The 15152-nt window shown below is 42.5% G+C and overlaps 1 protein-coding gene across 16 annotated transcripts in view; it reads left to right on the top strand.

Annotated features, from left to right (window-relative positions):
- The window catches only part of YAP1 (Yes1 associated transcriptional regulator), a 180127-nt gene that overhangs the window by 32126 nt on the left and 132849 nt on the right, over positions 1–15152 (top strand). For 8 of the 16 annotated variants that reach the window (XM_045019291.1, XM_045019264.1, XM_045019255.1 and 5 more), the window contains exon 7: positions 6351–6601. In XM_045019291.1, the coding sequence (XP_044875226.1) occupies positions 6351–6601 (251 nt within the window). Of the gene's footprint in view, positions 1–910; positions 1413–6350; positions 6602–15152 lie in introns of those variants that run through there. The other 8 variants (XM_045019321.1, XM_045019315.1, XM_045019347.1 and 5 more) reach the window with 3 other exon arrangements.

Raw genomic sequence — 15152 nt, 5'->3', positions numbered from 1 at the left:
TAATCTAGTTAATAAATGAGAGCTGTGTTATACACTCACTGGTCTGTATTATGCAGCATACTGAATCTAACCTCTTGGGTTAAATGGACTGAAAAGCAGGTTTCCATTGGACTCAATAAGTAGAGAAAAATCTGTTTTGAATGTTTTCTCTGTGTAATTTACCCTCTCCCAGAACCGTCACTCCGTGACAAAATTAGTGTCCTTAGTGAAATGTAGGAGTTACGGGGAGGGTGGGGTTGCATTGTGCGATGGCGGGTTCCAGCTCTCCCCCCCCCCCCCCCCAGCCTGGGATGGGGGCAAGGGATCCCATTTCTCTCCTTCACTTACGCCCCTCCCCAACTCCGTGGGTGGAAAGGGGGGCGGTGGGAAGACCGGTTTCTCCCGCGCCTGTTCAGGGGATGGGGGCGGGGGGAGCGGTGCCCCTCTCCTGGGGGGCAGGGCTCGGAGAAGTCGCATCTCTTCTCCCGCAGCCCGTTCTGGGGGCGAGGGGGGCTATTTTTCCTTCCCAATTCCGGGGGGGGAGGGGCGCAACAGGAGTCTGGAAGTTTGGAGGAATTTATTTTTAACTTTTCGATGCATGGACTTCTGCGTTGCAGGGAAGCGCGGGCGGGCGAGAGTAGATGGTTGAAAAATGAGGCGGGCGGGTGCAAAAGGTCTGGCTCTCCTGGATGTGCGGGCAGGAGTTCGCACAGGACTTGATAGCAGCCACTGAGTCTACCAGATTCTGTGCGGGCGGGCGCAGAAGAAACCGACGGCTCTGATTGGATACTGTGCGGGCGGGCGCAGCAGGACTCTGCCAGAGGCTGGCTGTAGGATACGGTGCGGGCGGGCTCGCAAGGGGCGGAGTTGGCTGGGGAGTGATGCGGGCGGGCACATCTCAGAACTTTTGTTTAGTGTGTTGTGTGAGTTAGTTTCCGCCGCCGGGACAGAGGCGCCGGCCGGGCTGGGCCGGGCTCGGGGAAGTTGCTGCTCGGTCGGGCTTGTTTTGCCAGTTGCTGCTGCCGGTTGTGTTTTCCGGCTGTGGGGGGCTGAGCAGCAGCAACGGGGGAGCCCCGGCCTGGGCAGCGGGGTATGCGGGGTGGGGAGCCCGGGCTCTGAGTCGCCGAGCCCGCTACGGACGCGGAGCCATGGATCCCGGGCAGCCTCAGCAGCAAGCCCAGCCCCCGGCGCAGCAACAGGCGCCGCCGCCGGGCGCCCCGTCCGGCGCGGGGCAAACCCCGGGCGCGGGGCCTCCTCCGGCCGGGCACCAGATCGTGCATGTGCGGGGCGACTCGGAGACCGACCTGGAGGCGCTTTTCAACGCGGTGATGAACCCCAAGGGCGCCAATGTGCCGCACACGCTGCCCATGCGGCTCCGCAAGCTGCCCGACTCCTTCTTCAAGCCGCCCGAGCCCAAGGCCCACTCCCGCCAGGTGAGGGGGCGGCCGGGCGGGGGCGCAGCTGGGAGCTCTCCTGCCGCTATCGTTAGCGCCCGAGGGGCGGGTGGGGAGGAGCGCCCCCTCCTCCCCCCCCCCGTGTGTGTGTGTGTGTGTGTGTGTGTGTGTGGTGGGGGGGGAGCGCCCCCCTCCTCCCCTGTGTGTGTGTGTGTGTGTGGTGGGGGGGGAGCGCCCCCCTCCTCCCCTGTGTGTGTGTGTGTGTGTGTGTGGTGGGGGGGGGGAGCGCCCCCCTCCTCCCCGCGTGTGGGTGTGTGTGTGTGTGTGTGTGTTGGGGGGGGGAGCGCCCCCCTCCTCCCCCCTGTGTGTGTGTGTGTGGTGGGGGGGGAGCGCCCCCCTCCTCCCCTGTGTGTGTGTGTGTGTGTCTGGGTGTTGGGGGGGGAGCGCCCCCCTCCTCCCCTGTGTGTGTGTGTGTGTGGTGGGGGGGGTGCGCCCCCCTCCTCCGCTGTTTGTGTGTGTGTGTGGTGGGGGGGAGCGCCCCCCTCCTCCCCTGTGTGTGTGTGTGTGGTGGGGGGGAGCGCCCCCCTCCTCCTCCCCCCGTGTGTGTGGGGGGGGAGCGCCCCCTCCTCCCCCCGTGTGTGTGTGTGTGTGTATGTGTGTTGGGGGGAGCGCCCCCCTCCTCCCCCCCCGTGTGTGTGTGTGTGTATGTATGTGTGTTGGGGGGGGAGCGCCCCCCTCCTCCCCCCTGTGTGTGTGTGTGTGTGTGTTGGGGGGGGGAGCGCTCCCCTCCTCTCCCCCCCCCCGTGTGTGTGTGTAGGGGGGAGCGCCCCCGTGTGTGTGTAGGGGGGGAGTGCCCCCTTCTCCTCTCCCCCGTGTGTGTGTAGGGGGGGGAGCGCCCTCCTCTCTCCCCCCCCCCCGTGTGTGTGTGTGTGTAGGGGGGAGCGCCTTCCACTCTTGTATTCAGGAGTTTTGCAGGGGGCTCACTCCCTTTCTTGTGGGGCAGTTCCCCCGTTTACTATGGGGGGGTGCACTCCTCTTTCTGCCTGCTTTCTGGGATCCTTAGGGATTTTAGTTGGGAAATCTTGTAAATAGTTCTGAGCAGGAGTTACCAGTCTCAACAGCTGATTTTTGTGCTGTTCATTAGGCCCTGTCTCCGCCAGGGCCTCTCACACCCCAGCAGGCTACTTGGGCACCCAATAATTGCTCTCTTGTTTTCCAGCTTTTGTCGGGAGAGCGGGATTTAAAGCCCCTAAAATTAATCTTAGAAATGTTTCACTTGAAAGAACAAAAGGATTTGGTTCTCTGATGTAATCTTCACACTGTTTGTTTATCTGAGTGGAGGCTGAGGAGGAGAGGAAGATAAAGGGATTGTCCAAACTTTTTAAAAAAACAATATGGATGTGGCTTTTCCACCATTTCATCATTGCACTCTGTAGGATTAAATTTCCCACATCAGAAGTTAATTCCAGTGCGTTGGTTTTTCGGTCCCTGTTGGTACGAATCACCTTTCAGCTTTACTGAAGTACCATTAAAGTAACAATATCTGCAGATTGGACTGAAATAACTTGCCTTTTGCAGTCCTGTGGTCTGAAGGACAGGGCAAAATCCTGCAAGCCTAAAGTACAGGCTGAAAAAGAGTTGCAGGATTGGGCCTATAATAAGTCTCTAACAGTGTTTGTTCTTTAAGCAGTTTGACTCATGTGCCAAGATTGAAGTGTTGATACAAATATGACTAAAAGTTAATGTTTAGGCTGCTGTTTACTAAATTTTTGTAAACTGCCTCTCTGCTCAAATGTTTTTATTAAGCAATGAACTTTGTTGCTAAGTTATAAAATAAAGTAAGCTATTGTCACTTTATCTGTGTAGCCAATAGAAAAGAGATTTGCTCTGTATTACACTGGTGCCTGGTACTCCTGTAGTTAAGGGTCTGTCAACATTTCCATTATTAAACTCTGGTTTGGAAGGATTTATAACTCGGCTGTAAAAAAATTACTCTAAGCTAAACCTTGGCGCATATCCTCTCAGCCCAGGAGTTGATTCATTTCCCAAATATTAAAAAAAAAAAAAAACACAAAAAAACCCCCACACAGTCCAGTCTTTAAGTTAAAGCAGTGTCTCTCAAACTTTTTTACTGGTGACCCCTTTCACATCGCAAGTCTCTGAGTGCGACCCCTCCCCCCTTTTATAAATTAAAAACACTTTTTAATATATTTAACACCATTATAAATGCTGAAGGCAAAGTGAGGTTTTGGATGGCTTGGAACCCCCCATGTAATAACCTTGGGACCCCCGTCCTGACTCACAGTTTGAGAACCCCTGAGTTAAAGGACTGCAAAGAAAATAGAAAGTGGTGGGGATGGGTTATTTCTTGATTCTTGCTTTCTTGTAACTTATAGAACTATGAATTATTGATTCACAGAGTTAGTCCCATTTGGAGTGGGTGGTAACAGACCATTTGAACTCTTGAGATTTGGGAGGAAGGTTACTATGTGTACAGCTAATACTTCTTACAACTATTTTTACTATGCAAGTTTTATCATGGTGTTCTTATGCACAAATGTATACTAATAGGTATTCAGCAATCATTTATAGCTAGATGCTGTAATCATGTATACTGTTGAGTACATATTAAGGCGACAGTAAATGCAGCTAAGTGTTGTATGAGGTGCATGTTGTTAATATCTATCCATACAGCATGCACCTTAAAGCTTGGGGGCTGTGTGTGTACATTGCAAATGCTACTAGAGTATACAATTTAGCTAAAATCTTTGTTCCTTTGTACTAAAACCAGCCAGCACCATGTATTGTAGTAAATCATGTAGTTAAAAGCCAGTTGAAGCCATAGGATTATTGGGTTAATTGTTGGCCTTTTCATTTTAAAATGATTGTGGTGGTGGTGTCCCTTTTCCTTGGCTCTTGTCTGATACTGCTATAAGAATATCCACCTTGGGATCTTTATATTTTTTTTTAGGTAAGGAAAATATTAAGTGTTTGGTTAAAATCCAGAAAACCAAATACTTCACATTTGAGTGAGTTATGTCCTTCCAATACATGGTTGCTTTTGCAAATTTTAGCAAAATGCAGACACTGGATAACTGTGTAACATAGGCCAAATTCTGATTTTGAGAGTTTGCATGCTATTCCATCATAAGGCACAGGAGCTGATTTAATGAGAAATGGGATGGGTGTACACATCTGAGTTCATAAATGAGCCCCATGTATTCTGCTATACCTAGGTACAGTGGCATGGCAAGGGCTGACATTTACATAATAAAATGTAGATGTGCAAATTATCCTACTGTACATGGGAAGTGAATGCCCTCATATATATGAGGGCATTAATGTGTCAACATTTAAATATAGTTTTCATAGCTATTTTTTTTGTTCTCTGTGGATTTGTGTCCATATCAGGAAAAACAACACAGTTTTTAACATGATCCACTGTCCTCAGTTCAAGAAAGACCCAGGGTTTTCTGGGCCAGGGTTGAGGAAGGTTTGCAAGGATATTCATGGAAAATTTGATTTGTTTGTCCACATTCTGGCTGTAGCTAGTACTGCTCTCTTTTTATACGCACCATACATAAATTAAAGTACAGTTTACTTGAAGGTTGGGAGCCCTTTTCTTGCATATCATATCTTGTACTGTAATGAAATAGTCCTTTGGAGCCCAATTTGTAGTCACCACTCATGTGGAACTCCCATTGAAGCCATTGGACTTGAGTAGTCATTTACATCAGTGCAAGATAGGTGTAAAACACCAACAATCCAGAGTAGTAGTTTACACCCACTTTGCATAGTCATTTCCACCAATTCAGTATGCAAGGGAACTGTGAATCAGGCATGACAGGAATACCCTTTGAAGAATGGGGATAAGATCAGGCCATAAGGCAGAGGTGGGCAAACTATGGCCCCCAGCCCTGCCCCTGAACTCGTGCCCCGCCGGGCCCCTCCTCTGCTGTTCCCCCTCCCCTGCAGTCTCAGCTTGCTCTGTCGGGGTGCAATGCTCTGGGTAGCAGGGTTGCAAGCTCCTGGGGCAGTGCAGCTGCAGAGCTGGGGCCTGACCCGGTGCTCTGTGCTGCGCGGAGGCGTGGCTGGCTCCAGCCAGGCAGTGCAGCTGCTTGTCCTGGCGCTCTGGGCAGCGCGGCTGTGGCGCTCTGGGCAGCGCGGCTGTAGCGCTGCCAGCCACTGGTGGTCCAGGCAGTGTGGTAAGGGGGCAGGGAGCAGAGGGGGTTGGATAGAGGGCAGGGGAGTCAGGGGTGGGGGTGTGGATAGGGCTCGGGGCGATCAGAGGGCAGGGAATGGGGGTTGAATGGGGACAGGGGCACCCAAGGGGCAGTCAGGAAGGAGAGGGGGGGGGTTGGATGGGGCAGTGGGGGGCAGTCAGGGGCAGGAGCACCGAGGGTGGTTCAGGGGACAGGGAGAAGGGGTGGTTGTATGGGGCGGAGTCCCTGGGGGGGGCAGTCAGGAATGAGAGGAGGAGTTAGGGGACAGGGAACGGGGTTGGATGAGGGGGGTGTCTGTCAGGGGGCGAGAAGAAGGAGGGGTCAGATAGGGATTGAGGGCCGGGCCACACCTGTCTGTTTAGGGAGACACAGCCTTGGCTAACCGGCCCTCCATACAATTTTGGAAACCCATTGCGTCCCTCAGGCCAAAAAGTTTGCCCGCCCCTGCCTTAAGGTATGATCCTCACAAAGAAAATGGCTTTTTATATGCGTACAAAGTAAAACTAAACAAGAATGAGAAATCTTTAAAATTAATATTCTATAGGTATATGTAAAAGTTTTACAAGCTAGCTCTTAAGTAATCTACTTTGGGCTACATCCTTGAATGTTAGCAACTTCAGAATAAGTAGAATTTTAGAAAAAACATATTTGCCTGCTTGTCTAGAAAACATTCAGTAAGTTAAAAGTAGGTTGTATTCCAACAGGCATGTTTCTGCTGAAGTAAAATATCTTATAACAATTTAACTCCTGACAGGCCAGCACTGATGCAGGGTCAGCAGGAGCCTTGACTCCTCAACATGTCCGAGCTCATTCCTCTCCAGCTTCGCTGCAGCTAGGAGCTGTCTCTCCAGGGACACTTACCCCCTCTGGAGTAGTGACTGGTCCTGGAGCAGCACCTTCTTCTCAACATCTCCGCCAGTCTTCATTTGAGATTCCTGATGATGTACCTCTGCCACCAGGTTGGGAGATGGCTAAGACGCCATCTGGCCAGAGATATTTTCTGAAGTAAGTAAAATCTGTTTGAAAAAAGTTTAGCTGAATTTCCTAACAAAGTTTGTGTTCCATGTTTAAGAATCTCTGTGCGTAGGAGTTGCTGCATCTTTACTAAAGTTCATTTAGTGTAAAATGTATTTTAAAACTATAGGGCATGATTTTCAATAGTACTGAGCACCTGCATTTCCCATTGACTTCAATTGGAGATGTGTGTGTTCAGGTCTTATGAAAATCCTGTGTGTTTTAAATATGTCTTATTCTTCGTTTGTCTTAAATATGATGTGGTTGTTTTCTGTGTTTGTGTTTTAAAAATCACTTGAATGTATATAATGATATTTTGAATTGCATAAAGTTCTCCTTCAGGTCAAAATAAATGGAAACGTCACACAAATTGCTATAAAATGGATGTTAAAAATGTTAAGTAACTTTGGCGCAGATATTGTAGTGAGAGGAGTAAAGGATTGATCTAATTCTTCAAAGTGCAATGATATAGGCACTGATTATGCATTCAGATCCATGCATGCAGACTCCTGTGCCCATGCGGAGTCCATTGGCACGTGGATCTGATTACAGGGTTGGAGTTTATTGTTCTTTAAATTAATTTACATTGTTTGGCTTGAGAGGGAAAATTCATAAAATTCTTGAAAATTGCTCCTTACTCATGCACATATGGCTTTTTTCCTGTACTGAAATTAGTATACCCTCTTCTATAACTGGCAAGAGCTTACATATGCCAGCAGTGTGATATGTAATCCATTAGGGAGTGTTTTTAGGTGTAGTTTCTAAAGCAGCAGGAGCCTATCCTCCTTTCTGAAAGAGTGAGCACCACGACATATAATTGGCCCTCAAATACTTGGACTATATTTTTAGCATTTTCTTTTACTTATTTTTAGCATTTTTTTTAAACTGGAAGGCTCCAAGTAGCCCATTATTTGCCATTTTGAATTTAGGGAAAATAAAGCATAATATATATATAAAATCATAGTTTACTTGAACCAAATAAAGCATATGCGTAGTCATACCTTGCTCGCTTTAAGATTATTGTAAACTTCTCTGTCATGTTTACCAAAATAAAGTATTCAAGCCTGAATTCTTTGGGAGATTATTCTGCGTTAAGAACCTAAAAATAGGCAGTAGCCAAAGAGTATGTAGCTCTGATTTTTGTCGATGTAACTGAATAATACATGGTAGGCCAGATCCTCAGCTGGTGTAAATTGGCATTGCACCTTTGAACTTTTTGGAATTAGGCGGCAAGTTTACACTAGCAGAGACTATTTCCCACTGGGTCTTGAAGAGCTCAACATAAATTCTGAAATTAGATCAAAACTGTTTTTTTTTACTGTACTACTTTAATTCTTACGAACTAGCTTATATAATAGGGCAAAACTGCAAACACAACAGGCTGCTAATTCAGATCAAATGTAATGGATTTAAAATTGCGCAATTGCTAGTGTTTCTTACTATTTTTAGTAATTGTTGACTATTTCAATTTTATAGAAAGGGTTTTATTGCTTTATAAGAGATGCAAAATGTCTTTACACTTAAATACACTTTTATAATTGATTCTTTAATTATGCTCATTCAGGTGAAAGCAGAGGGAAGGATTTGATCTTGGAAAGCTTTTCTACAGTTTCATTATTACTACAGAAAATCTTTTCCTTTTTTCTGCAAGTTTCCTTTTTTGTCCTTTCTTGGTGTCCTGGTATCCATTTCAAAGGGTCAGGTTTCAGCAAGAACAATAAAGAGCCTGAGACTGGAAAGTACACACAAGTCTGGCAAACTCATCTGCATGAGCAAGGTCGTTTGTTCTCAAGCAGACATCCAAAGTAAATGATTGAAAGAGCTGCTAGCTGTGAAGGATGTGTCTTGAAGGGGAAAAGAGTGGAAACAAACCAGGTTGTTAGGAAGAAAAATAAAGGCTGTACTTTTTGAACCTCTCCCTGCTGGCTCACATGCTGACCTGGGGAGATTTTCAACAGCTTAATAGGCTGTTTTCTTTCTACTTTCCTTGGGTGATTCTGTGCTTTGGGAAAGTCTGATGAGGATAGTTCAGAAGGCTCTGTTCACACTTGAAGATCAGCATTTGTTGTCCCTAATAGGTCTTGTAACACTGTCTACAGGTGTAGCCCACAAGCCTCATTGCAGTTCAGAATTACCTGTGTTATCTTTATAACCTGAGTACCAGTGAAACACTTTGGATATTTCAAAAACATACAGTAAAGAATTTCTTTGAAGAATTCCTTTTAGCACAAGCTAATGTATATTTCAGAAGTTTTCTTAGAACAGTTATTTTGAACTTTAGATAGAACACATGTATAGGTCCTGGAAGCTGATTTGAACTGGCAATTTGTCTATTTATACTTTGAGTTTTCTCAAAACATAAGTAAGTGTATCCAGACTTTTGCTGTTAATATGACTTTTGTGCTCTAATACAGCTAAATATAAATATATACATCTAGGAACAAAGAATGTGGCCATATTTACAGGATGGAGAACTCTGTTCTGGGAAGCAGTGACTGAAAAAAGATTTGAGGGTCATTGTGGATAATTAGTTTAACATGAGCTCTCAGTGTGATGCTATGGCCAAAAGGGCTTGTTGATCCTTGGATGCATAAATGGGGGAATCTTGAGTATGAGAAGAGAGGTTATTTTATCTCTGTATTTGGCACTGGTGTGACTGCTGCTGGAATACTGTGTCTAGTTCTGGGGGTCCAGATTCATGAAGAATGTTGATAATTTGAAGAGTGTTCAGAGAAGAGCCACAAGAATGATTAAAGAATTAGAAAATATGCCTGATAGACTCAGGGAGCTCAATCTGTTCAGAAGATTAAGGGTTGATTTGATTCCGGGGGGAAGGGATAGCTCAGTGGTTTGAGCATTGGCCTGCTAAACCCAGAGTCATGAGTTCAATCCTTGAGGGGGCTATTTAGGGAACTGGGGTAAAAATCTGTCTGGGGATGGGTCTTGCCTTGCCTTGAACAGGGAGTTGGCCTAGATGATCTCCTGAGGTCCCTTCCAACCCTGATATTCTATGATTCTGTGATAAGGGGAAAAATATTTAATAATTTTTTTCTTCAGTCTGGCAGAAAAAGGTAAAACATCATCCAATGGCTGGAAGTTGAAACTAAACAAATTCAGACAGGAAACAGGGCATACATTTTTAACGGCGAGGGTAATTAACCACTGGAACATTTTACCAAGGGTTGTGGTGGATTCTTCATTGCTGACAATTTTTAAAATCAAGAATGGATGTTTTCCTAAAAGATATGCTGTAGGCGTTATTTTGGGGAAGTTCTCTGGCCTGTGTTAGACAGGAGATCAGACTAGATGATCACAATGTTCTCTTCTGGCCTTGGAATCTGTAAGCAATTTTTGTTTGAATAAGTGGTTCCCTCTACAATATGCAGAGTTTTGGCCCCTCTTCCAGGTATTCAGCCTCTTCACTAGTTTGGTATTGTTGCTTTTTGTTCCTATTGCCCCATTCAGAAGCCATTCCATGAAAGCAAGTTCCTTTCTGGTAAATTGGTAAATAGAAGTACTGTACATTTATACAGAATAGGTGAAAGTATTAGACATATCTTCAGTTGTTAGTCAGCCCAGTGGTGTTGGTTATCGTAGTACACCCTATACATATGCTTGGAAGGACTAGTTTTTTATGTATAAATGTTTATAAACATAGATTTCACCGTACACATCCAAAACAAAGACAGATATTTCCTGTGATGATGATTCAAATTTACGGATAGGAAAAGTAAAAAAAAGTGCTGCTTGGGGGGGGGAAAAGTTTTTATTTAAGGATATTTACTTTGTATATTTTGACATATGATGACAGTTGTGTTTTAACGGTTAAAAGTTTTAACGTTTTGACCCCCATTGTCTTACTCTTCATAATTTCACACAACTGTGAAAATTTAAATGGATACAAATTTAAAAAAGTTTAAAACCCATTATTTTGTGCAACTTAGAGAAAAATAAAAAAGTGCTTAAATTATACAATATATAAAAAAATTAAATTCAACTGTCTATCCTGTGGACGATTAAATACAGTATGGAAATTTCCTTTGATGAAAAGATCAAGAACTGCAAATGCAACAATTTTCACAATGGGAGAGGCATGTGAGAAAATGACCCAAAATAGCTAAATGTTATAATGACCAACTCTTGTACTCATGTATCAGTCTGGGATATTCTGAGTTAAGATCCAGTGTTGAAATCCCAACATCAGTAGTCCATTTCAGCATCATCATTTAAACTTCATGTGTAAGTTTAAATTTCTGCCCAATATGTAGTGGTCCAATACTTCATTAATATTCATATCACCATTATAAAGAGGAGTTTTATTAGCATAATTATTCTATAGTGTAATTGAAGCAGAGTTAGAGCTGTGAGGCAAACACATTCCTGTCATGGGTGGTAGCATTTATACTTCATTAAAGCTGCAAACTTCTGTGAAATGTAGCTAGAGTTCATCAGTGGTAAAATAAGTCTTGCCTCCTTAGTAAGTAGTCAGATGTTAGCCTGCACAATATTATCACGCAGAGCAGGAGTGTTTCAGAATGGACTGAATATAAAATAAAGATTGCATAATTGGTCAGTGTGTCAATCACATGGCTTTTGAAGCACTTCCTGTTGGCCAGTGGTAGGTTGACATTTCAATGAACTATGAAGGGGGGCTACCAGCTCAACCTCTGGGCAAGAGATAAAATGCTTTGCTGCAGTAATAGCAGTCAACGCTTTTCAAAAGGGCAAATCCGTATGTTAGATGTAATTTCTGGTGTGACTTGCTTATTTTATATTCAACACTGGCCTATTTTAAATCATACAACACAGTCCACTTAATTCCTACAAAAGTGGTGTAATACCCCTTCCCCTCTCCCCGCGTGAGGAAACTGCTATTGCTCAGTCCAGCTGTCTTGTAGTTGCTTTTCCTGCAGGAAGCAGTTCTTCCACGCAGTTTGTCAACAGCTTCCTATTGTCTTTATGAAGTGTTCTATGACTTCCTGAATAAAGCTAAGTTGGTTTTCAGTGATATTTATCATTACCATTAACCTTTTGTAAGATCTCTTATCAGATGGGTTATTACTAGCTGTGTATTTCTTACATGTTCTGTACAGAGTTAGGGATTGATTCAGGTAATTTGATCTAATATGGAACTAAAGGCCCTTAAAACAAAGTGCAGCTTGATTCTTTGCTTTTATGTGATTTGTAATATAGAAAGGTAAAGGACCTAATAAAGTGATTGACACTGCTGTTACATTTCTCTCCCATTCTTCCTCAGCACTTATACAAAAACAAGGAAGAACTGATCTGAGTTTTCTGGGCCAGAAAATGTTTGTTGATCTATTTGGATCCAAGGTGACATTAAATTGAATGTAGTACCTTAGTGTACAGATGAAGTACGTATTCAGCAACATAATTAATGGAGCTTCTCTGAAGTTCTTCGCCCTGCTCAGTACACAGCTCAGGTTCATTCTGACATTAAATGAATGGTACTGTTGGAGACTAAAATTGTAACTACCGCTTATGATAGGTTTAGGCTATTTTTTTTATACTCGTGCTATTAAAAAGCAGTTGACATTTTTACTACTCACTCTACTGAGCTATATGTAAGCCAGAGTACAAATAAAAACTTAATTTCATGTTCACAACATTGATTCCTGACTATTTTTTTTAAGTTTTCTTAGTGTTTATGATGCATTGTATATCAGCCAGCTTCCCCAAGATTAAAAAAAACCACATTTATATTAGCTAACTTCACAACAAACTCGGATATCTAAAAGAAGGAAATATACTTGTGTGTGTTACATTTCAAAATTCTTAACTTGTGTGTGTTCCTGATGAGTTACATTTCTTTGTTTTGGAAAATAGTATTATATACAATAAGATGACTTCTTTATCCTTTAAAAATGAAAAGCCTTTAATATTTCTCTGTGATATTGATGCTGCAAAATTATTTTGAAACTGCAGTTGCACAGAGTATGTCCATATTTGGGGGGAAGGGCAAGTCTGTCTATTTGTCTTGAGAGTGAGCTGGGAGAAAGATGAAAGTATGTCTTTAATGCTCTGTAAAGAACTTGCACTAAGCTCAGTGGGTGGGCATCAATGGAAAGAATGACACACAATACCTCACTGCTTTCAAAAAAGAAAATGCAAGAGCACTGATAGTATCCCTGTGTTGAATAGTCTGCCATATGCAGTATTTTTGTAGTACTGTATAAAAAAAAGTTAAGATAATAAAGACCATGCAAACTAACATTACATCTCATGGAAATATGAATAAAGCATTTTAAATGTGTTTTCCTTTTATAAATTTCCATTTGTTCCAAAGGAAAACTGGACAATTGGTATCAAATTGTGAAATTACAATGAATTGTGATGGCCCCCTGGAAAAAAATCTTAATTAAAATAGATACGCTTTTGGGGATTCACACTGATATTTTTTCATTGGTTGTTCATTTATATAATTTTAAAAGGACTTCGTACTCCAAATTTCTATTTTCGGAAGAATAACGTTTGTGGTTTGTAGGGGCCTGATAAGTATTGACTTCAATGAGGACTTTATCACTCCATTGACTTCAATGAGCACCGGGGCAGGCCCTCATTGAGAGCCAGATATTAATGCTGTATGGGAAGCAAGGCTCAGCAGTTGTGAATACAGCTCCCATTAACCTTAATAGGAGCTGTGCATGTACCTTGAAGGGATGCAATTCCCCGTGTTTAACTATAGGAGCATATTTTAGAACAATAATGAGATCACATTACTACCATTTTCTTTAAGTAGCGTTAAGGGTGAAAAGCAAAACTCTTTTCATTTTTTTTTAATATGTAAATCTACAACTTTAAAATCCCCTTGAAGCACTGATGTAAAACTGCCTTTGATATTATTTGAAGAACAATGTAATCTTGCTTTAATATAGATTAAAAAGAAAATGTTTTTAATTTCTTAATAATATTGCTCACATTTTGGGTTCCCCAAATTGAATTTAAGTTCAGCTTTGTATTCAATTGGCGTTACTCTGATTTAAAATATATTGTAACGTTAACAAACACAAATTATCACTTGTAGCATTAATTTGTCAATTATCAGTGTTTTCTAATGGGAAGTCTTAAAGAGGCTGTGAGTATCAGTAACAGTAGTTACAAAGTTTGATACAGTTCTTAGAAGGGGACTGCTTATTAAAGGGTTAATCAGACTTTCATGCAGTGAAAGAGACACTGATGCATTTATGAAGAAAAATTGTTGCATGCCCTGGTTGCTCAAGTACTGTCGCACCAAGTTTTCTGGGAACAAGTGTTGCCACCAGGGAAGCATTTTTTATTTGCTAGGTTCTTGAACTCTCCTTAAAGGCAAACAAAAGTTTGGTATAAATCTTCTAACCATCCTATCCCTCCTCTATCATTCTCAGAGGCTAGGAAAAAGGATAGTTGAATTGTTTACTACTCCTCTGGTTCACAGCATGGGAGGGATAATAATCTGTAACCCATCAAACATATAATAGCTGTAAATTAACAAAAGGATGCCAATTTGGAAGTTGCCATTCAAGTAATAGTAGTATTAGCTACTAATTACAACATTATTCTTTTTTATATTAAGCATTATTGGTAAGTGGTAGCATTTTCACTGTCTCCTCATTAGTGGCAGCCTTCATCACATATCCCATCATAAAACCCATCTCTTCTCCCGTCCATAAGAAGTAAAGCAATAACATTAAGATTTAAGAGTTTTAAACTAGGGCTGTCAAGCGATTTAAAAAAAATTAACTGTGCTTACTCACGCAATTAAAAAAATCAATTGTGATTATTCGCACTGTTAATAATAGAATACTGTTTAAATATTTTTGGATATTTTCTACATTTTCAAATATATGGGTTTCAATTACAACACAGAATACAATGCGTAGAGTGCTCACTTAAATTTTGATTAACAATTTGCACTGTAAAAAACAAGCAGTATTTTTCAATTCATCTCATACAAGTACTGTAGTGCAATCTCTGTATCATGAGAGTAATTTAGAAATGTAGATTTTTTTTTTTGTTTTTGTTTGTTACATAACTGCACTCAGACAAAACAATGTAAAACTTTAGAGCCTACAAGTCCACCGAGTCCTACATCTTGTTCAGACAAACAAGTTTGGTTACAATTTGCAGGAGATAATGGTGCCCGCTGCTTGTTTACAATGTCACCTGAAAGTGAGAACAGGCGTTCACATGACCAAAGCATGAAGTGGCATACAAATGTTCAGCATATTTGGCACGTAAATACCTTGCAGTGCTGGCTACAAAAGTGCCATGTGAATGCCTGTTCTCGCTTTCAGGTGACATTGTAAATAAGAAGCAGGCAGCAGTATCCCCCTTCCATGTAAACAAACTTGTTTATCTTAGCAATTGGCTGAACAAGAAGCAGTACTGAGTGGACTTGTAGCCTCTAAAGTTTTACATTGTTTTGTGTGAGTGCAGTTATGTAATAAAAAAAATCTGCATTTCTAAGTTTGCACTACAGTACTGTTATGAGGTGAATTGAAAAATACTGTTTATTTTGTTGTTTTTTACAGTGCAAATATTT

Source organism: Mauremys mutica, chromosome 1 (genome assembly GCF_020497125.1).
Source record: "Mauremys mutica isolate MM-2020 ecotype Southern chromosome 1, ASM2049712v1, whole genome shotgun sequence".
NCBI lineage: Eukaryota > Metazoa > Chordata > Testudines > Geoemydidae > Mauremys > Mauremys mutica.
The sequence above is the reverse complement of the archived record's forward strand: the minus strand, read 5'-3'. Positions and strand labels throughout refer to the sequence as shown.